This window comes from Vanellus vanellus (assembly GCF_965231255.1).
Source record: "Vanellus vanellus genome assembly, chromosome: 3".
NCBI lineage: Eukaryota > Metazoa > Chordata > Aves > Charadriiformes > Charadriidae > Vanellus > Vanellus vanellus.
In genome coordinates, this window is record NC_138907.1 from 64448595 (window position 1) to 64474529 (window position 25935).

General features: G+C 42.8%; 1 protein-coding gene across 1 annotated transcript; it reads left to right on the plus strand.

Annotated features, from left to right (window-relative positions):
- Positions 1-1014: 1014 nt before the first annotated feature.
- IL20RA (interleukin 20 receptor subunit alpha) lies at positions 1015-24705 on the plus strand (the record flags this gene model as incomplete). Its single annotated transcript, XM_082481646.1, has 7 exons — positions 1015-1099; positions 15639-15768; positions 17647-17825; positions 18501-18676; positions 20275-20419; positions 20982-21121; positions 23681-24705. The coding sequence occupies 7 exons, from the start codon at positions 1015-1017 to the stop codon at positions 24617-24619; spliced, it is 1794 nt and encodes a 597-aa protein (XP_082337772.1). The 3' UTR covers positions 24620-24705.
- Positions 24706-25935: the final 1230 nt, after the last annotated feature.

Sequence of the window (25935 nt, forward strand, 5' to 3'; positions counted from 1 at the left end):
CCCATGCTGACCATCGCTTTGAAGCGGATGGATATGCAGCAGTCAGGTAGCAGCTCTTGCTTGTAGAAAAGCCTGAGGGAAATGGCAAGGAGGTGACTGGTGATGAAAGGGCAGAGAAACTGGAAACTGGCAAATGGGTGCCAGGATGGGGGGGGGGGCGGCATAAAGTGGAAGGGAGACAAAACAACTGAGAGGCCAGCGAAAAGGCCAGCTGGCAGGAAAGGAGCAAGCAGGGGTCCCTCTGAGGGAAGAAGGGCCCATGTCACAGCTCTTTCAACTGCTAGAGCCTCCCCAAGTATTCAGTCTCTGGCACCCCAGCAGCACAGCCTGCTCCCTTTGCAGCTTCCCTCACCTCCTTCTGCTCCGACGGTTGCACTGAGCAGCTCCACACAAACTCAGTGAGAGCTCTGCTCACAACCAAAACGTGTTATTTCTCATAATCCCGGAGTCACTGAGGTGGGAACGCACCTCTGTAGACCCTCTAGTCCACCCAGGGTCAGGTGGAGCAGGGTGCTCAGCTCTGTGACCGGTTCAATTTTGAGTATCTCCAAGGATGGAGACTCCATAGCCTCTTCCCATCTTCAAACAGACTATTTAATGTAAAGTAATGGGAAAAATCAGACATCGGAACTCCCAAAGATGCAGCACGTTGGCCTTCAGCTTCCTCTAAAAAAAAAAAAACGGAGTGGGATATAACAACATCCCACCCACGTCTCACGGTGGCTTCGAGGGAGAGTTACTCATCAGCGAAAGCACCGGGGGGGCGCAGCAGAAGACATCCCTGGCCTTGGAGACGGCGCCACGGCGGGAAGACGGGGCCGACGGCAGCACCCCCCACCCGGACGGGACCCACCGCCCCCCGCAGCCCTCTCTCCCGCCCGCCCGCGGCGGCAGCACCCCCGCCCGGCTCCTCCTCCCTGCCCTCCCCTCCCCGCCCCGCCCGCCGGTTCCTTCCACCTGCGCGGCGCCGGCGCTGGGGAGCCGACTCCCCCGGGCCGGGAGATGTGAGCCCCCATGGGCGCCGGCGGGCCGCGGCGGGGGGCGGCCTGGCTGCTGGTGCTGCCGCTGCTCCTGCCGCCCCCCCCGGAGGCGCACACAGGTAGGTGGCGGCGCTGCCCGTCCAGGTCCCGGCGGGGGATGCGCATCCCTCCCCGGGCCGCGGGTGAGAGCCGGATCTCTGGTCCCCGGGGTCGTCTCCGCGCTGGGTTATCGTGGCGGGGCAGGCAGAGCGGGCTCGTCTCCGTCCCCCCCCCCGAGCCGTGCCGTGCCGTGCCGTGCCGTGCCGTGCCGTGCCGTGCCGTGCCGGAGCCCCTGTGCCTGCGGGCGGCCGCAGCCGGCGGAGGCGTCCCGGGAGGCGGGTTCTGCCGGCGCCGGTCGGGCCCGGGCTGGGGTGGTGTGTGCCCTTCGTGTTAAGACAGCCGTGGCTTTATCCAGTGTTCGTGTGACTGGCGTCCCGTACTTAACTGGAAGAAGAGGGCTGGTATTTCTGTAACGTTGCTGCATCTTTTTTTTTTCTCCATAGTTATGCTGGAATTAGGTTTTACAGAGCTGTATGTTAATTTACTTTCGGCTGTAAGTTGATAGCGTGCTCTTGGCATAGTCCTTGTTGTACGCGTGGGGGTAATTCCCCAAATGCCTTCGGTGTTTGTGTCCTCCTTTGTGCTTGGCAGTCGCCGTCCCCAGGAGTCCTGCCTGAGCAGGCAAGAGATTAAAACAGAAGGCAGGATGGGGTTTTGGCAGCGATATTCAGCACGTGTGCCGGTGTCCCGAGTGGCTCTGATTCCCTTTTCCCAGCTGTAGACCGGAGCCCTCCTCCGCTGACAGCACAAGGGGACAGAGGGAGCAGAGAAGGTGGCAGTTGGAGCGGGCTGCGGGAGCAGCTCAGATAGTAAACTGTCCCCGGCACGGGCAAGGATGTTACCAAGTGCTTGTAAACCGTAGCTGTGGCATGTGTGTGCATGGTGGGTCCCCTGCTGCTCTTAAAAGCATCACACACGGTTTCTCTTTTTTATATCGCTCGAGTATAAAGCTGAGCAAGGCATTGCAGAGATGAGCAGATCTTCTGAGAAACCTACTCTCTGTCTTCGTGCTCTTGTTCTCTGCTGCAAAAGTTGCCTCCAAAACTAAATACGTAATGACAGAGTCTGCTCCCATTTAAATCCACAGCAAAACTTCCAGATCCTGTGGGAGCTCGACGGTAGTAGGGAGTGTTCTTCATACCCTGAATGCCCTTGAGTAGCACTTAAGTACCGTGTCTCGGTTAACTCTTTTAAAAACGATTCTGTTACGCATCAGTGATTTTGAGTGGCTTTCAGAGGTACCGATGCCAGCTTCTTTTTAGGTAACTGACCACATCATTTTCATCTTATTTAAGTCAGCTGATCATCAGTGCAAGTGTTTCGGAAAATCTGCATAACTGCCATTCACTTGCCCTTTAAAAAAAATTAAATAAAATTTGATTAATACTGTTTTTGCTTCCAAAGATGGCTTAGAAAAATATCAAGGGAGTTATGTTGGTTTTGTCTTATGGTTCAAGGGAGAAAGGAATCTGTTTGTACATTCCTGAGGTTGTAGCTGGACATAATTTCAGGTTTTTGTTGACAGTCAGCAATAGCAGCACGGAAAGGAGAGCTGTGCTTTCCACTGAAAGCTTAGAGCTTCCATTTGTACCTCTTTCACTGTGGGACAGTAAAACTTGTTTTGATTCAGCCTATCAGGATTTTGCAAATAATGGAAAAAAATTATATGAGGTGCAGAACTGTCATAGCAGTGCTCCTGCTCTTTCTCCAAAGTGAAGTCATAGGTAGAGGAGTCGCTTTGGGTACTTTCTTCCAACAGAAGAAGCCCTGGTTGCCAGTGGCGAGCACATGCAGTCCTGAAAATACCGCAGTTGCCCCAAAGGCTTGATCTGTTGCTGGAATAGGAACAGATTATACCGGGGCCTAAGTGCCATAGAAAGCAGTTTTACAGCAGGACTTCACAGACTACAGTTCTTGCATTTTTACGGGATCTGTGCTGTGCCAGTCCCTTCGGGACCTCTTGTTGAGTTCCTTTTCTGAACTCCGTGGCAGCCACACTTAAATGCTAATTTATAGTTGGACCTTTGCGAAACATCGAGCAAAACACCTTTTTGTTTTCACTGTGGTGTGTTAGTGGGTACAACATCCTTACTGGATTATATTTACTGCTTCAGTGGTCTCTGACTGCATTCTGTTCTTGGGCGCTGCTGTCCAGTGACCTGTGTCACCTCACAGGCTGTCTGAGCATTGCCTGGTATTGCACAGGACAAAAATTTCACTTGTCGCTGCACTTCAGTGGGATTTTTATAAACTGGCATTTCACTCGCCATTTAAAAATCTGTACTCTAGAACAAATGAAAAAGCACAGAAAATGGAAAAGTAAATGGAAAAAATTGGAAAATTAACTGTTTAATCAACAGGCTCAAGAAATATAGCATGTTCCTCTTTACCACATGAGAGATTTTAGCAATTTTTGCAAGAGACTGATAAGAGTAGGAAGGAACATCTTGAATTTTGGAAGTAGTAGAATCTATTAATTTATCAAGCTCCATCTTAAATCCTTCTGCATACTCTTAGGGGAGGTCTCCCTGCCCACATTCTTCTGCAGTTAGAGAAACCTTAGAATTTCTGGCCGGTAGAGTCCAGTGTCTATCTTGTAGATCTATACAGAAGAAAGCAAGCCATGGATGCTACAATATATACTTGCTCTCAGGAAAGGGAAATGAGCCTGAATGCTGTACTGCAAAAGTAGAATAAATTTGATATATTTAAGGTATGTTTACTATTTTTGTTCAGGTAAGGCATGTGATTTGGAAGCAAAATTCTCAGACATTTCACTTACTGTGCTTTTGTCTATATTGTGACGCAGCTTTGGAACTGGATTTCTTCTGGGTGAAGCTGCCCTGGAAGATGTGCTCCATCAGCATATCTAAAGCGAGTAGAGCTAGTCTGATGTTAAAAAGAAAAAAGCCTGAATAGTGTATGGTGTAGACAGGATTTTCTCAATACCAACATTCTCATGTAACAGGCCTGCTCGTATTGAATTGCATTATTCACAAACGTAGGCATAGCCTTAGATCCCGCTGGAGTTGGCACGTGGCTGTACCAAATACATTTCTTATGATGGGACCGTGAAAGCTTCCCCCTTTTAACGTTTTCTAATAGTTGCATAAGTTGCTTGTTCTGCATTGACACACCTGATTTAGTGTCTTTGTTTTTCATCTTCCACTTTATCCTATTTTTACTAATAAATAGATCTACATTTTCAAAAGCAGCTTCAGGCCTCCCTTTAAGCAAATTTCAGTATGTTTTCTTTCACAGTTACTAGAATGCTGAAATGTACAAAACATCCCTTTTGATCAAGATGTTGTTCTGGGAAATATAGAATAAAAGGTTGAAAGGGGTCATGGTATGGGCTTTGCAGTTAAGCCACTGAGCTGGAGTCTAGGGACCACATCGATGCCCAGGCATGTTTTATCATCTTAAAACCATCCAGAAGGCAGGCAGTATTCCAGTGCTAATAATCCACGTCCTTTCCTTCTCGCATACCCACAGTGAATCCTTGAGAAGGCTTCCTGATGTCAGCACGCGCACAGTGCTCTAAAAACTTAAAGTCCTTGCGTGGATGCTGCTCCTGGATTCGAGAGGAGGGGAGAGACTGCTGTTTGCAATTCACTCCCTCTGAAAACTGGGACAGCAAACGCAACTTGCTTAGCTTAATTTGATAGAAACAAAGCCCGAACAACCACTTTTATTCCTGCATGTATACACAGTCTTTGAGCATCTGTCCTAATTCGTGAAGGACAGAAGTTAAATGCTTGGCTCTGAGCTGAACAGTGCTGAGATGCTTAGGTGTTGACACAAGGGGGTTTAAGGTACATTTTGGATCTGTTGCATTGACGCAGCCAGTAAGCATTAGCTAAAGTACTAAATAGCATACTGAGATGTCAGGTTATTTCATATATAAGTCAGTACAAGTTTAATACATGCAGTGTGCATGTATTAAACAGGGTAATCACCCTGTGGATATACTCTTCGATGTCTATAGCCTGGGAAGTTTAGAGATTGCACTCAAAGTGATGGCTGTATGTTACCCAAACGCAGTAAGAACTCACAGAAAATTGTTGTATTCGATTAGCTAAATGATTCAAAGAAGAAAAAAATATGGTCATGCAACAGTAGGGAGGAGAAGAGCAGTGGGGAAAAATATTGTAAAATATAATGATTTTTGAACCCTCAGAAAATGTGACAGTTTTGTGCACGTAGTATTTTGTATTACCTAGTACAGGGCTATATACTCAGCAGGATTGATCTGTGCCCTGGTGGTTGGCTTTGCTTATGATTTCCACAACTTGACAAATTCTTATTGCCTGTTAACTAGGAATGGAAACGTTAAAGGAGGTGGTTCATTCTCTAGAGAAACTTTGAATGCTTTTGGGATTTGTGATTCAAGTCCAAAACTTAGACGTGTGTTGCACTTCCCCGTGCGAACATTCAGGTTCACCATTGTAGCTGGTTACCTTACCCTTCCGTGGCTGTTGTCCTCTAGTGGCCTTTACAGTCTTAATTCCAAAAGAAGCAAGTGGTTAGGATTACTCAAGTCACTTGTGTGTGTGGTTCCAGTTTATGTTTGTTTTTATGGTTGTGGCTTGTGCAGATTGATTTCTGCTGATTGATATCTCTCCAAGAAGTGATGTTGATTATCTGCAACTACAAGATTAATAGATAAGAGAGAGAAAAATCGCCCTTTATTAGTCAATCAGGAGCTCCCATATTTTAAGACGCTTAGCTCTGTAAGAGCCTGAATTCTGGAAGCCAGACCCATCTCTGGACAAAAATGAGGTTTTATTAGAGAGCTGTGTTTTAAAGATGTACAGATCTGTTTGTGCTTTATATTTGGTGTACCAGTAACTTGCAGGTTTTTATCCACTGCTCATCCTATCTTGAAAACAGTACAGCAAAATCAGAATATCATAAATCAGACAGAAAAGGAAACAAATTGTAGGACCGGAGGTATGGGACAGTTTACATATGAAGAGATTAAACAAACTATATCTCTTTCTCATCAAAAACAGAATACTTCTCCTGTCTGCCTAGCTGCTGCAAGAGGATTTTAAGGTCAACGAAGGGAAAGGAGGAAGACTGTAGTCTTTTCTTCCCATCTTTATACCCCACACCTTGAATTAAATCTTACCTGATATCTTAGCTATTTTTCAGCCTTCCATTTTCCACTCCCACTTCTGTGATGGGAACAGGAATGTGTCCAAAGAGAAGAAGAACGTTGCTTCAGGAAGTGCAGGAATCTTACATGATGCTACTGAGATTTAATGCATTTGAGCTTAATTACACTTCGTGCATAAAAACACACACGAGTGGGTATTACAGCCCTTGGATGAAAGGGGTTAATTTATTTCCTAGTGGTTTCTTAAAGGCTGGAGGGAGCAGTTGAGCTAGTATTTATTATCGCATCTGCTTTGCAGGAAACTTCACTTGTCTTGACTTTCCTTGTCTTTTGGGAAAGTTCATCAATAGCCTGCTGTTAGTGGGGACTGCAGTCAAAGTAGTAGAGGATGTGGCTCAGAGGCACTGAAAACTGACTGAGGCACGTGTAATTGCTGACAGGGCTTTTTCCCACTGTAAGGAGGTAGCAGACAGGCGCAGAAGTATAGTCTTGAGTCTAAATCAACTTGCAGTAGCTCAAACATGACGGAGAGCTAGCTCCTCCATCAGCCCAGGCCATGGTCAAGCTCCCTCCTGAGCCCATCACACTGTGTTGGTTGTTCCCTTGAACGTCAGCGACACCGCACCGTCCCTTGGATGTCACTGTGCATGCCATTTCTGACAGTCTTTCATAACTTACGTGTAGAAGACGTAGGTGATTATGTTGAATAACTTCCTCTGTGCAGCAAATCTATAGGCGGGCAAATGAGTCTAAAAATCGTGACTGGTGGTTTTGACAAAAAACGCCTGTTGCATACAGGAAAGATAGTAGAAATACTACTAAACCTATAATTAGATACTGACTTGTTCACATCTGAAATTACTGTGGGACACTGAACAGTCATACAGTGCCTCAAAACACGCCAGCCTGCACCTGACAGGAGACCAACAGAAATGGGCGGGTACCCCAAGAAACCTGCGTTACTTGCGAGTTCTCTACAGGCAGTTGTTTCCCAAAGGCACTTACGCCCTTGATCATCTGTGGGGAGCAGCATAAATATGAGGTGCAAGAGGGAAAGGTAATTCTGGGAGTGCTTTGAGTAGCAGAGGTGCCGGGCAGGCTGCCTCACATCTGTCGGGGTATCGCCGGCTGGTCTCCAGCACCGTGCAAGAGATCAAACCTAGAGCCGTGCTGGCTGTCCCACGGGGTGAACTTGAAATTGCCTCTCGCCACGTACAAGCACTGGCTGGGGACTGGAAATAGGCCCTTTATGGTTGTTTAGACAGGGATGGCTGTGTGACACCAGCAGCTGTGAGAGATGAGGCGTTGCAGGCTTGCTGGGAGCATTGGTCCTTCTTAGAATCATAGAATCAGTGAGGTTGGAAGGGACCTTTAAGATCACCAAGTCCAACCATTAACCTACCCTGATAAAAACACCACCACTCCTAAACCATGTCCCTAAGCACCTCATCTACCCTTTTCTTAAACACCATCTTCTCACATCTCGGATGCAGAAGGTGGTGTCTGAAGTGCATTTTTTGAGGACTGCCTTTCCCTCAGAAATGAAGGCATGTGCTCACCCTCCATTAACATCACACTCCATCTCCTGGCCAAGGGAAAATGTGCATTCAGAAGAGGGGATTTCGCTAATTAATTTGGACTCCAAGAAAAACAAAATCCCTTCTCTAGCCAAGCCATCAGTAGGTCAGAGAGTATGGAGCAACACGTTGGGCAATAAATATAATGCTGACTGTTGTTGCCTAATAGATATTAGCCAGCACCAAATAATGAAAGCCAAAATTTTTGCTCAGGTTATGTATAAAAAAATAGGTATTTTATGTAAGGACGGATTAGGAGTGTTCCAAAATGTGGTGTGTCAGGATTCAGCTGGTAACTGTCACATAGCATAATTTTTACAATATTTCAAGCAAAAAGCTTACTTAACCCTGGGGTATTTTGAAAAACAAACATAAGATGTCAGAGGTGTTATAATTAAGCTTTCATTTTCTTGGCTGCTGGGTTGTGGTTGGTCTAAGTAGTAATAAATTGGTAACGTTAAACATGTTCATCCTCAAAATTAGATGCTGGACATTTGGGCTATTTTTAATATTTTATATAATTTCAAAACATCTGTTTTAAAAAGCAGCTATTCTGTCATGAAATTCTGTCAACAGTGGGCTTTGAAAATTTATTTGGTTCTTTTTGACAAAAAATGTTTTTGCATTCCAAATTTAACAAAAACTCATTCAATTTGATAATTTAAAAAAAAAAAAAAAAACGACAAACCAAACACAAAACACCTGTGATGGATTATGACTCTGAAAGCCTTGAAGAGGTTGTAAGTCACTTTAGACCAGCACACCTTGAATTTCACTCACCTTGCTTCAAGCCGGTATTGATCACTCAGAATTAATAGAAAACATACCTACAATAACTTTCTCCAGTTGGTGTGCATCAAGGAAAGGTTTTTGCAGCAGGGCATGGTCATGTAGTATGAGCTCTACTCTTGCACTTGCAAACCTTCAACACAGTAGGAAGAAAATTCAGTTTATTTTGTTTCTGTCATACAAGTTCACAAAAAGGGATGGCCGTGAGCTGCCATGGCCCTCTCCTAGCAAACCTTCAATGGACTGGCAAGACTTTCTCCTTTCTGAAGTTGCATCTTTCTGAACTGAGTCTGAAATGTTCTTTGACCACTATTCTCTGTAGGGGTGTTTTTTATATGTTAGGACATGGTTTAGAGAAATAAACGCAAGGCTTGACATGGAGGAGAGCATTTTAGGGCAAGCTGCAGCTTCAGTTCCCCCTCTGCGTCTCTCCTATTCTTCAGGCTGTGTTTCCACTCACACTCTTTTCCTGAATGACCTCCTCTGGTTCACCTGTTTCCGATGGCAGCCTGCCTGTTTCTTCAAAAACAACCCCCACATGCCCCAGTCTTGTCCTTCTCTTACGTTTCCCCACCTCTTCTCTCACGCTTTTCTGTCTGCTCCACCATCTGGTCTACAGTGAGTCTTACGACTCCGTTGCCGTCCCCATCTTTCTCTCCCCTGTGCCTCTTCTGAACAGGGAGTTACAATGGGCTCCTGTTCTGGGAGAGCAAGAGTGTGCTTTGTGGTTACTTCTCAAGCTCTGTTATGACTTGAACAGGAAATCACCTCTGTGCTCCTCCCCACATTCCCACCAGCGCTGCTCGAGTCAAAGGGTTTCACTAGCCCCGCTACGTACTCAGTGGTCCCAGAGCTCCAGCAACCCACCAGGAGAAAAGCAGCTAAGCTGTAATGACTCCCTCCTCCTCATTATCCAGCCTGTTGAGTTTGAGTCTAAAAGAATCAGCACAGAGAAAAACTTTCAAGCCCATTTAATTAAAAAAAAAAAAAAATTAACTCATTTGTTTAAATTGTCGCCAGGATGACTAATAGCAGGTTCTGACATTTGCTAATGTGTATTCCTGGCTATGCTGGGTTTCCTTTCCTCTCTGTGAGTTCTGATCTCCATTTTTGGCTCTGTTCCCATGTTTACCACTTGGTGTACTCCCTCGCATTGCTGCATGGCCAGTGCCAGCTTGCTTGAGGCTGCAGATGTGCCAGAAAAGACAGCCCCAACCCTCTACTGGTGAGTGCCACTGAACACGATGCTAAACAGACATTTCTTCTGACGGAGTATGACTGTTTTTATGTTATGCTTAGGGCATGTGTTTGAGGGAATATTTCTCACTGAGAAGACCATAACCGTTGAAACAGATGAGCTGGAGCAAGAAGAAGAGAGCAAGAATTCTGTAAAAAATGAAGAGCAGCAGCATAGAAGGAGCAAGCAAGGTTTCGCAGGAGGCTGCTGGAAGTCAATAAAGCTGAACAGAAAGACTAAAGAAAGGGCAGTGGCTTACGGCATGGCCAGAAGTGAATGTTTGGTGGCGTAGATTGCTCCGAAGTTGCTTGAGGCTTCACTGGTGGGTCTAAGCTCCCAGTGGGAGAAGGTGAATCGGGGACTCAGCTTGTTTGAAAGGCTGCCCTCTCACCGAGGTGTGTAAGCGTGGATTACATCCGTGGCCTTGAAGTGGCACCTGCAAACGGCAAGGGGTGGGGAGTGCCTGTGGCATTGCCCATAAATTCAGTGCCGAGCACAAAGGAGCCGCTTCCGTCGGAGGTGATCCCAAGGGCCACTTTCATGTAAGAAAATCAACAGCAATTGAAGCCAAAGTCTCGGTCATTCTCAGAAAAGGAGTTCCTCGTTTAAACTCTGAGATGACTGTAGAGGAGGAGTCCCTGGTTTTACTGCTGCGGCTAATGGGGAAAGCTGTGTTGCAGTAAGGCTCACCTATCTGTCTTAATGCTTTCTACATCACTCACTGTCTTAAATTATATCTTACAGTTGTCTAAAGAAGCACTGTGACCTTCTTTCTCATTTTATTTTATTGGATAACTTGGTGTTTTCACCCTTGTAGCCATGCCACAGTAAAATACAGCAGATGATTGCTGCGCTTGAGAGCCGTGCAGTCAACAACAGTACTTACACAGAAGGAATGTCTGTGCCAACAGGTCAACTTTCAGGGGGTGCCTTTTCCCCACCCACAACTATAGCTAGTGTACCAAAAAAAAAAAAAAAAATCTGTATTTTTATGTATTTGTATATTTTTATGCTTTGCAGCTGCTAGGTTATCTAACCCAAATGAAAAGTTAACAATTCTGTTTATAGCGAGAGGGCACAGGTAGTTGCGGCTGTGTTTTGTTCTGTAGCATTGAGGTTAAACGCAGCTGTTTGAGTTAGGCAACAGTGCCTCCGAGCAGATAAAAAGCAGATACATTGAACAGATAATAGTTGCAACATGGAAATGACGTGTGTTTATATTTGTGTTTGTATATACGTCTGTGTGTGTGTATAGCTGGATACGGAAAACTAAGTTTTGAGTAGTACTGATTGGAGCAAGGCACGTACCTGGCAGGGAGCTCTATGCAATTAACACCATGTTTTTAAACCCAACAGACACTTTCATAAAGAGAAGATGAGGCACCTGCCATGCAGTCTTTTACTTATGTGAATAATCTCACTGACGTCAGTGGGTTTTTTCACTCACATGTGAAGGTGTTTTCAGGCTAAGTCATGTCTATTTTGGAGAGTCTCGCAATAGCTTATTCTAAGATCAGGACTTGGCTTTTCATTGTGGTGGTAAATTGTGCAAGCCTATATTATTACTGTCTTTCCAGTCCAGGTGTGCAGAGTCATAAAGATGTAAAGAATGATATTACTCGAGGTTTGATTTACAGCATTTCCAAAGACAGTCATGAAGGCTCCAGTTTCTTTCGTGTAAGAAATAAAGTGACTTTGTTATACTGGGAAGTGATGACAGCCATTGCAGACTATGGTTGAGACAGACTAAGCCTAGCAAAGCAACATGTATGACTGATTTCTGCTCTCATGAAGGCCAGTACGAACTGAAAATACTCCATGTGACACCCATGCTATTAATCCCGGTTAATGGAAATAAAATCAGAATATAACTGTTTATATTGTGTTTAAAGACAAGCTACTGAAATAAGCGGCTGATGCGCATACTTGAGTCCTTTCCTGACTGATAACCATGGAACATGCAAGCTCTAGGTATGATCTATGTTCTACGCACACCTGATATTACCGAGCATTGAATAGACATGAAGGATTTTATTCTTAACTTTTCCTGGAGCAATATGGGAGTATGGTAGTTTTTTTTCTTGTTTGACAGATGCAGAACTGAGGAATAAAAAACATGCGTGATTTGTTGGAAGGGCAAATAGAAGCCTTTACTAAAGGGGCAAGAGCAGAAATAGAAACCAAATCTCTGCTTTTGCAGCTAATGGAAAGTTAACGGTCTCGGTCCTTCTGCCTTCTGAATCACACTGAGCTGGGGGCAGGTGGGAGCACACAGTGTTGTAATGCTTGAGATCTTGTAAAGATACAGTCTGTGGGTTCTGCGTGCTGAGATTGGCTCATCTGCTGCAGTCAGTGTTTCTGTTTTGAAACTTCATTTACCACAGCAGAAACCACACTGGGAGAGGGAAACTTAAAATAAAAAAAAGAAAAATCAATAAAAAAACACTTTTACATGTTACTACTTTAAAAATATTTTAATGTAACAGACAAATGCATGACTCTTGCTGCATTAAAATGTCCTCAAGGAATATAAATGTTTTTATGCAAGAATGGACAATGTTGAAAGGTACAGGCAAAGAAAAACTACTGAGAAAACCAATGGACTTTCCCTTGTCTGTGATGAGCGGGCTGCCTCCAGCCTGTTCAGTTTGGTGACTATGGATTAGCCTCATAAACCTTACACGTTTTAAAAACTTTTAAAGAAAAAAAGGTGTGAAAAGTGAGCTATTACAGACGGTTTTAGCTGTCCTGTACCTGATTCAGCAGTATCCCTGCCAAATGTATTATTACACAGTGAGAAGCCAGATCTACAGGATAGTGTAAGAAGGCCTATCGAAATGAGGCTGTCAGTGACCTTAAGAGATCACCCAGTCCATCCTACTACCCCTAGGCAGAATTAGCTAAATTAGTGTCATTTCTGGTAGACATTTTTCTAATCTGCCCTTTGAAACATCCAGCAGCCCTCCCAAGTGACCCATCCTCACATGTCGCTCCTCTTCCCACAAGGGGTTGCTCCCAATGATTCCTTTCTTGTTGAAACTGGACTCCATTCCTTTTATTCCTTGTTTGTGGTGGACGTGGAGGATCCATTATCCTTCTTATTTAAAGACGTGCAGTGTTCCCTTCCACTCCTCCCTGGCCAAGGTGCATCTCTGATAAGTTTAACTGCTGAGGAAGCAGAGATCAAGGCTGATGGGCTCGACCACCATCTCCACTGGAGGGAGAGAGGTGCAACCACTCTGGTCCATCCTAACTAGAGAGATGAACGAACCTATGGAAGAGTTTATCTTCCTCTGCCTTTATGACCACTGCAAAGCAGATGCCTTGCTCAGAGCCCAACTTAACTAGAGACAAACATCTTCCTCATCTGCTGCTGTTTAAGGGCTATGATTTTTTTAAATCTTTCCTCTGGAGGTTTTTGGACCATGCAGTATATACTGTATTCTCCTTCAGACTCTGTTTTATTCTTAAATCTCTCCTCGTTGGGCTTTTTAGTTTTTCCTCATTGTCTTTTAATCAGAAGCCTTTTATGGCTTTGATTCCCAGCAATCTAAGAAAATACCTATGTTGTATTTCCTCCTACTGGGGAATTGCAGCAGAAAGTTTGTTTGTGCCTCAGGCCCTCCCTGCCTTTCTACCTGGATTGCCTGGTTGCCTTTCTCAGGGCTTGGGCAGGATTGTGTGACATCTGATTTTATTTTAATTTTTTAATCCCATTTTCACGGTTAGTGATTATGCAGTTGATGGGTTTCCTGTAGTCTCATACACTTTAGTGCTGGGATGTGGTATAAAGAATGAAACTTGATGCATGGATGATTTCTCATAGTCCACATAATGCTGGTTTTAGGTTGTTCTTCTTAGTAGCATGCACATTAGTGGTTTAGGAGCTTCTCTATTTTACTGAACAAATGTTGCAAATTTTAGGCTGTTTTCTTGGCTCTCTTGGGCAGCTTTATATTTACATTTGGATTAGTTTCACCTAAAGCAGTTGCAGAGGACGTTTATTTCGAGGGAAATTAAAACCTTTTATTTTCTAGGTTCTGTATCTCCCACTTGGAAGCAAATGTGAGAGTAAAGTAGATTCCTGAAGGTCATTTGCTGCTGCTTTCACATCCCCTGGCATCCTGACACTTCTTTTATTTCATTATAGCTGAGTCTATGGTTTGATCTCTTACACGATGACCGTCACTGGGCATTTTTGTGTCCAAGTGTTCAAGGAAATGGGACTTTCTACATACTTTTTGTAAATAAATAAGATTGCCTTAAGGACTATACCTGACAAAACTTGTTCTCTGACTAGAAAAAAACTGGAAAGCCACTGAACACTAGCTAAGTGCTGCAGATAAAAGAAAGCAACATTAGAAATACCCTTCATAAACACCTTTGTGATCTGAAGATACAGATGCAGGGATATACCGCAGTTTGTTTTGAACATTAGCATACAGCTACAGGCTTGGAAAACCCAGAGTTTCCACAGAGACAGGTTAAAGTAATTGGTCTCTACAAAATTGCAAGGAGATTGTTTTAATAAATTTACTGAAGATAAAAGCTTTTACTGTTTGGCTCAAAGACAGCTACAAGTCAGCAAGTTAATCAGGAAAATGGTGGTGACTTTTACTTACAAAAGCAACTATAAGTTACATGTACAGGAGGATGAACACTATTAGTCTAGTAATAGTAAAATATACTAAAAAAACCCTCAACCTTAAGGTCCACTTACGGAAATAACAAAGGTCAAGGACTATTCATTCGGACAGGTTCCCACTGTTTGTGTTAATGTGCTTTATTTCCCTCTTTCTTTGTCTCTTCTTGTTATCTTAAGAACTAGAATTGTATCCCTGGAGGAAGGGCTGAAAGGGTTTTGAAAAGTCCTGAAGAACCACAGAGTGACTTTTTCTCTTCCCTATTATGCTCTGGTGGCCACTTGCAATGAGAAGCTCTTTCCCAGCAGCTGCAGCTTCAGTGCTGGTCTCAGGGTTGCTCCCAGGGGCACAGGTCTCATGGCAGGAGGTGCTGGGGATTGGAGCTTGGCATTCTGCACCTGGGCCCATGGGCCTCTGTTCTGCAAGCAGTTTAGCAATGGGAGCATCTCTATTAAATTTATTAGATTAGGAGTATTAGGAAGACGTGAAACTGGGTTCTTAAGCGCCCCAGACTGGCTTGTTTATTCATTTCAAAAGCTGGTGCAATCAACGGCAATTTAGATGAGTGACCTAACAGTAGGTGTTCACTTTTGACTTTCTGGAGAACCAACGTGGATGATCAAATGACGCTGGGGCTATTGTGTTCAACCAGTCTGATTCTCCACTATGAAGTCACACTTCTCTTTGGAAAGCTGCGTTTGCAGTAGACTCCGCTTGTCTTTTTAAAAATACCTGGTTTCGTTTTTTAAGTCCACTCAGCTACAACAGAAATTCTACTGAAGCATTAAGGATATTTTTACAATTTCCAGTGTTAAATTGTTCTGATATTCAAATACCTTTACAATTTAAAAAATGCGTGTCTCTTCTACACCAAACTTTTCTAGCTTTAGTTTCCAGTCCCCAGATATTTCTATGCCAATGCCTGTCACAAATGGCAAAGCCACTTTTGCTAGAGAAAAAATGCAGTCATACAGATGGAATTTGGGTCTGCACTGGCTAGGGACGCTTTTATTAAAATAAATAAATAAATAAATTCTGTGGCCAACAACCTTGTGCTTTTCATGGTAAGAAAGGCAATATGTAGAATTTTATGGCTTACTTAAAAATAAGTATCTTTTTTGGTTAACTTGGAAGCAAAAAGAATTTGCAGATTCTTAGTGTATGTTGTTCCTTTCTTATTTTCTTTCTCAGGAGAGTTGTATTGTTCTCTGCCCAACCCTAGGAATGTCCATTTTGAATCTATAAACATGAAGAATGTCCTTCACTGGTCAGCACCTGAAGGCACAGGAGATGGAGTACTCTACAAGGTGAAGTATTCGGTGTAAGTTGGCTTGTTTATTTTATCCCCCACTGACTTTTATTTTAGCATTTTAAATAATAATTTAAAAAATCTTTATGGAAGGTAGGGCTGCTAAAAAGTAAAGAAAGGAGAACTAAAATGTGGGTTAGAGTTAAGCAATATGGTTTTTAGCTTTTACTTCTGGTACTACTTACTTCAGATCCAGTTAAAAAAAAATTATAAGGAGACTCTCTTCCTATTAAAGACGTGTAGGACGCAACATGGAATCTTTCAGGGACATTCCTGAGAAATGAGACAGGAGGATGAAGAAAGACTGTGCTGTAGATTGGCATCTGTACGCATTAGCCTTTTGTACACACTTAGATATGGAGGTGTAGTGTTAATAGATTAACAGCACCCGGTGTTTCGTTGGTCCTTTCTAACAGATCCAACTCCCAAAGGTTTTTTTCTGATCCTGCAAGCCTCTCTAGTCTAGGAGAAAATCCACTGAGGTTATCAAGTATTGCAGAAAACCAAGTAAGGTGATTGGAATCAGACCCTCCTATTTTCAACATCTGCACCTTTGTAGGATATCAAGGAATTTCAGTGAGGACCAGAATCTGTTTACTTTATTGCCGCTGAGAGAGCACTAGGTCATTCTGCAGGACAATGCTGGAAGTTTAGCTTATAGGCATAGTACTGTGATCATGGATGATGTAATGCTCCCAGTCTTTACCTCTAATATGAACACTTCCCTTGGTCTAGTAATTTTTTCGTGGCAGTAAACCAAATTGAGATGTCCAGAAGTTTCCTGAAACTTGTACTGGCTATTAAAAAAAAGCAAGGAGTTGCTTCTGCAGTCAGAGGCCGCAAACTTTTTTGCCCAGACCTTGCTTGTTGTGCTAACAGAGGAGCAACATAGTCCACCTCCTAGAAAAGGGGAGAGGGCTCAGTAATTAGGGAATAAATATTAATTGCGTAGAAGGTAAAACGCTCCAAAGGCCCTAGCTACACTGACTCTGCAAGATTAGTTGGTCCATGGAAGAGTCCGTAGTCATAGGTACGGCCATCTCTCACACTGAAGACAAAAATACTCATATGTACTTCTACCTGCCTAGGAGAGGAAGGCCTCCAGCTAGGTCGAAAATGCTGGGGAACGATACTGTTCTGCAGTAACGTAGAAGCTGCCACGTGCCCTTACTAATTAGCAGCCAAAGGGGAATTCTTTCCTGCATAATGTGAATTTGAGGAGCAGGAGCTTCTGAGCAAATCCAGGCAGAATTTTCCAAGTTAACCTTGATTTCTTCTGCTAGCGTATAAGAGTTGGTCAGTTGTTGAGGCATTGTTGGTGGCACGTTTATACCCCTTTTTCACCCAGAAGGGTTTTGAAGTACATTGTATTCCAGTGGAGTCTTTCTTTTAAACAAGAAAAAGAAGTAACTGTCAGTGACAAGTAAGTCTCCTGTCTGCTCATCTTGGAGACCCTGAGCATCATCTGTCTCCGTACACCAGGATGAGGCACTGACCATTCTGACAGAAATCTTCATCTCTATATAAATAGTTATCCTGACTCTGTTATCCTGTGTTTAGAGTTTAAACTAAAGCTGTGGAGACTGAACTTGAGAGATCTCTGGTCTGTGTAAGCAAAGCTGGACTTAGATCAGTATCAGTAACATCCTAGTTAGTTCCGTATGTCCTCTTCTGGATAGGGCCTGCTCTGATTTATTTTTCATTAAAAACTTGTGGAAATCTTGTGTCTTAACTCAGATGACATTGGGAATTCCTTGAAATTGCAGATTTATGCAAAACAAGCAGACTGTTTTATCGGCTGTAACATTAGTTTCTGAGCTATATAATCAGGTGACTAATATCATGGCGATAGCTTTTGTATAGTTCCTTTCTCTTTATTTTTCAATATAGATATGGTGTTGGCAAATGGATTAGGAAGCCAGAATGCAGGAATATCAACAGAACATGGTGCGACCTCTCCAACGAGACCTCTGACTACGAAGAACAATACTACGCGAGCGTTAAAGCCTTCGTAAATGGGATGTGCTCTGACTGGATGGAGACCACTCGATTCAACCCTCTTACAGACAGTAAGGAAAGCTAATCGCACAGCCACATCTTCAATGGCCTCGATTAATACTGTGTACTCAGACTGCATGTGCCTTCATAGCATATGATATTTTAATTTTAAAATTAGGTTAGTTTTTTTTTTTTTGCAGTTGTTTCACATTTATGCTTTTGGCAGAAGTAATTGAAATAGTCATATCAGAATTTGGATATATGTGTTATGGATACAGTCTTATATATACTGAATACTCTCTTATGCTATGGTAAATCTTTACTCAAGGTAAATAAAAGCTGTGGCACATCCACAGCACAAAGAACTTTGATTTTGTAAAGTCTCTATTAATCCAAATAGTAATCTTACTCTAGAGCACAATATCTCTTATCTGTGCCAGATAATCTGAGAGCATACTGGTAATTTAGCTTGTTTCAGCAAATTGAGTTTCAATGTTGTTTATCCTGTGAAGTCACAGGAATTCCTAGGCAAAATTCCAAGTCAGTATTCACCTTCTCACTGTAAGGGTCCTCTTAGTTATCTGATAAAATAATTTTCTACCAATATAAATGAATTGTTCGAAGTCCCACTGAGACTCCACAAAACATTACAAAAATTTTATGTCATCCACTTTAAGAAACTGCATGGTCAAACTGGTGTGCCTCTGCCACGTTTGACTGCTTTTCTTACATCTTCATTTTTCCAGCTAAAATTGACCCACCCATGGTAAGTGTATCTTCTACCGAGAAATCTATTTCAATCATTCTGACTGCTCCTGAGAAGTGGAGGAGAAGTCCTGAGGAAGAATCCATATCGCTGCTTCAAGTGTATCCTGGCCTGCAATACAACGTGTCTGTCCTCAACAAAAAAACAAAGAAGAGGGTAAGCTTTGACAAGGCTGGAGAACTGTGCTGCCGTGCTTACTGAAATGCACTTTGTCACAGCAAGGATTGAAATAGGATTCACAGCCTTATAGGAACTGTAGGATCATTCAGGTTGGAAGGGAGCTTAGGAGGTCTCTCGTCCAAAGTCCTGTTCTCAGAGCAGGATCAGCTGTGAGCTCAGACCAGGTTGCTCAGGGTTTGCCCAGTTGCATCCTGAAAATCTCCAAGGATGGGGACTGCACAACCGGTTCCACTGCTTGACTTTCCTCTTAGGGGAAAAAGTGTTTCTTTACATCCAATCTGAACCTCTCTTTCTGAACTTACGCTCATTGTCTCTCATCCTCCAACCATTCAGCACCGTGAAGAGCCTGGCTCCATCTTCTTGATGACCTCCCTGGCTCATCCTGGGAGCTGCTGTTAGGTCCCCTTGAAGCCATCACTTCTTCCCAAGTGGAACAAACTCCAGTCCCTCAGCCTCCCCTCACAGGGCAAGTGCTTCAGCCCCAACCATCTTGGTGACCTTCTACTAAACTCACTCCGGTTTTTCAGCCTTTTATGTATTGCAGGGAACAAAACTGGTCACAGATGTGGTCTGATGAGCACTGAGTGGAGGGTGATAATCCCTCCCCTCCATCTGCTCCCTTTTCGCCTGTTAACACAGCCCGGGATGCTGTTGGCTTCCTTTGCTGTGAGGGCACGTTGCTGGCTCGCGTTCAGCTTTTTGCCCGTCCCCAGTCCTCTTCGGCAGAGCTGTTCCCCAGCCAGTCAGTCTCCTGGCAATACCTGCAATACATTGTGACAAAGTGCATCCTCTGTCACCACATCTAAACATCTTCATTTGTCTGTCTCTGCAGATTTGCATTTCATTATCAAGTAGTAGTTCCCAGCATAAACACAGTAGATGAGGAAGAGTTCAGTGTTCAGTTACAAAACCATTCATTCTTCTGTTCCCATCCTCCAGGCACAATCTCTGCCTGGCAAACCTCTGAATTTCCTGAAAAGAGACAGAAAGTTTACACTGAAAAGGTCCTTTTGTTAAAGGGAATATTAAAATGCCAAGATTAGCAATTAGAGGTATACAAAAGGTTGTTTGTTTTGGGGTTGGGGTTTTTTGTTTATTAATAAAAATGCTTGACATAGAGCGATTACTTTACTTTGGATTCCAAGGTCTACATAACGCCCATTATTCTAAGGCTTCTATCTTTACCAGAACATCCCAACTTGAAAGATTTTTGTGGAACTGTACCTTGTGCCTTTTATTGGTCTGCGTGTCAGGACAGGGCTGGAGTGATGCTTTAGCTCTATTGCAACGTCAGCATGAGAATGTGGGCTAGTGGTGGTACATGGTCCTACTTCATATAAAGCAGAAAATTGTTTATTAGTGGTCGAAGAATGATTGGATGGAAGACAAAATATTCAGAGAGGATGTGACCTAATTGTATTGGGGGGGGGGAGGATGCAGCTGACAGTTCTTACAGGATCATTATTCTTTCTGGAAAATTTGTGTGCTTGCAACACATTTTGTGTATAAGATCTTTATCTTTCTGTGAGTGAGGAGTTAAAGGGGGAAAAAATTCCTTTTTTTATGTCTTCCAGTGGTGGTTCTCCGTCAGCAACAACACCTTGGTTGTGCCCTGGTTAGAACCTGGAACAGCTTATTGTGTCAGTGCACAGATATATGTCACCACACCACTTTTGCACAGTGGGTTCTCTAAAGAATATTGCATTGCTACTTTGAAAGGTACGTGTAGGCTGGCTAGTTGCAGAAAGAAGATGCAAGTTAGAAAAAAAAAACCCCACAGTTATTGAGTTTGTAAGTCTTTTATGTATCCATTCTGAGAGTGACAAGCTAGCATTGTTTCTCCCCTCTATGCTTTTGTACTGATGAAAAAAATCTTTGCCTTTAATAAAACATAGCTGGGGTCTACTAACTGGAAGGAAAAACAGTACCTCTGAAGAAAAGGATCTGCATTCTTTGGGTCTTAGTGAATGGAGAATATTTTTTCTCCTTGAATGAGGTCTGGGAGTAGCAGATCTGGGTCAGTTTCGGGGGGAAAAAAATTAGCAACAGGAGAACCTGAGGGACGGATCGCTACTTCTTTTTAGAATTTACTTTATAATTTAGATGATAATAAAAATTTGTCCTGTAGCTCAAATGTCATTTTTAAAAATTTCCTGTGAATTCCTTGTTTATCTAAACCATTCGCATCCCATATCCAAAAAGCAATGTGATGAATGCACATTACTATCCAAATACATTAAAAAGTTGCTCAGTACAATAAAAATTTTTGTTTTGTTAACAGATAAAACAGCAGATGAGACTGTAACACTCGTATTTGGATATGTTCTGCCTATCATGCTTGCCGTCCTTTTGATTTCAATGACGTGCTATTGTGTGCACAGGTATATCGATGTGAGCAAACAGAAACATCCGACAAACCTGGTAAGTGTTCTCTGTTGCAGGAGGTCACTGCCAGCCTTGTCACTCACAGGAGAGCTGTGCATTTTCCAGGGCTCCGAGTCAGCTGGGAGGAAACCAAGGTTAGCTGCAAATAAAAGCTCTAGTTGCCGCTCAGATCAAGAAAAGAACATCACATTGAGGGTTATTAAATGCAAGAAAAATGGAGTAATAACTCAAGTTAGCAACGGTGTCTAAAAAGATGCCCAGATTTGAAAAGATGACCGGACCTAATGAGGACCAGAACAGAGCTTTTAGTTTGGGAAGAATCATTGCCATAAGCAAAGTCTGAGGTGCACCAGGGCAAATTCTGTTAGGAAGTCAGTGCTCCCTAAATTGATCTAGGAGGAAGCACAGTAGAGATTCAATGAATAAAAGTTATTAATTGGTTAAAATCAGAAACAAAAAGAGAAAGTAATTAAGCAGTGCGGAAATCCCGTGATGTTTTCTTGGACTGTTACTGGGTATTGCCACATTTTACCATTTAATTGTGATTGTGAAGGATTTAGCACATGTGCATCATACAGATAGTTTAATCTGGATTTCAGGAATCCTTTCAAATACTGCACCGTTTTCTAACAGCCAAAAATGTAACAACAAACATATCCTGTTATTTACACAACCCAAATACACTTTCTATGTAAAAATATTTGCAAGTTTCTTAGAGCTGCAAAGTTTGGTAATTTTTAGAAAGAACACATAAAGTCTAAGAAACACTATTGGTTTCCAGCTCATGAGCGCAGCAGAGCTTTCTCACAGTTATCTCTAAACAAGTTGCTCAAGCGTAAACATGCAATTACAGTAATGAATGAAGGCTTTGATGTTAATCCAATCTGCATGACATCGTGGGATGGGAGCTATAAGGGAGTTGGTTTCAACATGCTGATCTTTCTGAAGAAATCTAGAGCAGCACAGAGGTGATAGGAGACATGTTCAGAGGAGGACTGTGGGTTCAGAAGGCGGTAGAGCAGCTGCTGCTGCAGTGTGTTCAGATCAGCATGGAGACACCTCCTGCACCTGATGAGGCACTAACTTTACCACAGCATCGTGGAATCACAGAGTGGCTGGGGTTGGAAGGGACCTTCAAAGATCATCTAGTCCAAGCCCCCTGCTGTGGGCAGGGACGTCTGTCACTAGATCGGGTTGCTCAAAGCCCCATCCAACCTGACTTTGAACACTTGCAGTGATGGGGCATCCACAACTTCTTTGGGCAACCTGGTCCAGTGCCTCACCACCCTCATAGTAAAGAATTTTTTCCTTATCTAAATCTGCCCTCTTTCAGTTTAAAACCATTGTGCATTGGCACTACAAGCCCTGATAAGAAGTCTTTCTCTGGCTTTCTTACTCTTTATTCTTTATCCTGGGACACAAGGCAAGGTAGGGGGAGATAGCTCGGTCTTCCTTAGAAGGCTAGCAGAACAGAGCTCTTTATGTTCTTGGACTGTAAAGGGGTACGTACGGAAAAATTCCCACTGAATAACAGACTAAACGTCAACTCCAAAAGTTTTTTTCCTAATAAATATATAATTTTTATGTTGTTTTTTTTTTTTTTTTTAATGTCCGTTGCACTTTTTTATGACCACTTCGAAGCTTCAATTTTATTTCTCCACCTCTGGATTCAGTTGATGTTAAGGTAACAAATGAATATAGACCTGGTATTTCAATGGCGCTCTCTGGCTTCCCCAACCTACAGACTATTCCACACGGGCACCCCGTGTGGTCAGGGGGAGGCGGAATAAGCAGTTTGTTTTGGTCCAGCGCTTCTGACCTGGGGGAGCTTTCAGACTACCTGGTACACCGATTAGTGGTCTTAGTCTTCCTATCAAGCTTGAAAGCACTGAAGTGCAGCTTCTGGTTGTTGTTCTTTCTATTGCACTTTTATTTCGTGACAGCTTATACAGTATTTATTCCTGTTAGAAATATTACTCGTTTCAGAAAGATTCCTATGGTTTAACTAGATGATTTATCACAGAGTCACAAAAGCAGCCTGTGACAGACTGCACAGTGTGGGCTCCATACACTGCACTTCAACCTTCTGTATAGCTTCCTCTCTCAAAAAGAGACCTGCTATTATTTAACTCTTTGTAAGCTATACCTTAACATGGTACCTGACCCTGTGCTTGTGGGATGTGGTTTTGACTGCATTTCCTCTTTGCTGGTCAAAAAGAGTGGAATAGATTCTGTCATCTGTGACCCAAGGACAACTTCAATGTTTTCTCCAAAGTCACTTGAGTTTGTGCTGGTGGAAACAAAACCGGAATCTGCAGAATTGTTCTAACCGTTATTTTGACGTGGGGAAGGTGAGAAAATGGATATTAGAGCTGGTCATAATATAGTTTTACTTTGGATAGAATTAAAAAAGTAGAGCGTATTAACACTCCTGGAGGTTTATGTGATGAACTTCCTTCTTCCCTAAATTGCAGTAACCTCCTAATAAGGTCTAGCCTAGCCTTATATTTTAAAAATACATGACAGTATAAGAAGCAGCAAGGTGGATTTTTTTTATTATACTTCACTCAAACCAAATTATTTTTTGCTTTCCAGGTATGGCACTACACTGACAAATGCAAAGAAAAGGTTTTCATACCATGTGAAAAAATCGTGGTCAACCTTATCACTGTTAACATGGATGAGTACAAACCATCTCAGGAATCCAGTCATCTACCAGAAAGGAAAAGTCCCCATTACTACACTGTTTACAATGGCACTGAAGAGAAGGATTTATCTACAAAAGAAGTGCTGGAAACAAAACACTTGCTTGATATTTCACATGAAGAGATTTCACATGAAAAGGATATTTTAGCAGAACTGGACCAAACTGGGAACTGGCCTTCTTGTGGCCAGACTGGAACAAAGAATACTTTGAGACAGACGAGTGCAGGGGCTGTGGAGTATGAACATGATGTAAGGGCTGAAGACTTCAGTCCTGGTAATAAACTAGAAGATCTCAGTTTGAAAGAGAAGACCTTTGCCTCCAGGGGACTACTAGGTGAGCCACAGATTGCTTTGGGGGACTTGATTAATATGAAAACAGGACAGCCATATTGCCCCCAACTAGAGGTGAAGGCAACAGACCCTTGTTTGGGACAGAAAATAGAGGAACTTAATTTGAAGATGGCTGATGCAGCAGATGAGTTGCCGGGTGAGACCCATATCGGCTTGGTGGACTTGGATACTGAAAAATCTGGGCAGACATCCTATCCTCAGCTGGAAGAAATAGCACAGGGCCTCACAGAAAAAGAGGGTGGACAGACCATATTAGTAGATTGGGATCCTCATACTGGAAGACTGTATATTCCTACCTTGTCCGGTGTTGAAAATCAGGTGTGTGAAGGAGTATTCAAGTGTGATGGTCCTGACAAAGATGGAATTTTGTCCAGACTGTATGAGAAAGAGGTGTCTGATAAATCATCAGAGGACCAAGAAATGTATCTCTTGCAATTCAAGGAACAATGGGGACTGCATGTAGAAATGGAAGACTGAACAGTAATTTTCTAAAATACTCTAAAATGCAAAATCTTGTTTCCTTTGGCAAAGAGAAAGATGGACTCAGTGGAGCAAACACATCTTAATGTATTGAAGTTTTTGGAACCATCACAGTTGAACAACTTATTCATGATATGTTATTTATAACAGTTTCCAAATGTGATAGAAGTGATTTCAACTCCCATCATAAACCCCTTGAGTATAATATGATGGTTATCAGATTATCTACTTTTTTAAAAAATATATATATTTTTACAGAGGATGCTGTTAGGATTTTCATATTGTAATATTTACCAAAACAAATGGTCGGCATTTGAAAGCAGTTATTTTTAGCAAATAAAAAGCAATGATATCACATTTTGCTGGGCTATTTCATGTATCTTGACCCAACGCAGTCTTTTCTAGGTCTCACTCCTGCTACATGTAATGGTTTGAGCTGACTTTTGTGGAAGTTAAGGGCATTCCAGTGTATGTCTTGTTTCTGTTTTATAAACATTCTTCTACTTAATGCAGTTCTGTATTCCCCTGGAAAGACTTGTGTGAGGTGCGGGGTCCCATCCCTACTGTGCCGTGTAGGTACGCAGCCAGCAACAATTCTTTTAGCAGGTGTGCCTACAGGCTCAGTAGACACAAGGGAGAAGAAAGCAAGCATTAGTCATATTTTAAACTGGGGGAAAATGTGCAGAGAGGGATTCAGTGAAACGCCTATAACCTTACTGGACGGACCGTGTCTCACTCAGCCTTCGACACTCGCAGTCTGTATGACTCATGTCCTGCAAGTATCTGTTCTTCTCCCAAGACTTTGATGGTAGGCTGGCGTGACTAGCTCAGACGGAGAAGTCTGCCCCAGACACACCGCTGCTTCTGCAGACACATCCTGCTTGCTGTGGCAGACCCAGAAAGGGTACCTGTGGGCTTTCTTTTATTATCCGATCTCCTGACCAGGACTTACAATGCAAGTTCACTTTTTCTTCATATCATGTGATATTTATTTAGGATAGTAAAATGACAGGGCATTCTAGAAATTACTTACTAGGACAGATGATATTTTTATTTTCAAAGCCTATCTGTCACTTTTCTATTTAATGGACCTTTCCTTTGAACACCAAAAAAACCCACCCAACCAGTAATGACTTGTTTGGTTTTGAAGAGAAGAAGCAAAAAAAAAAAAAAGAGAGAGAGAAAAAACTTTTCTACAGTATTTAAAACTTGTACCCTCCAAACTAGGTACATGGTTAGGTATATGTTTGAAGGAAGATGTTTACCAATGTCTTTTCTCTCAGGTAATGTTTTTGTTGCATGACCTTGGCGTT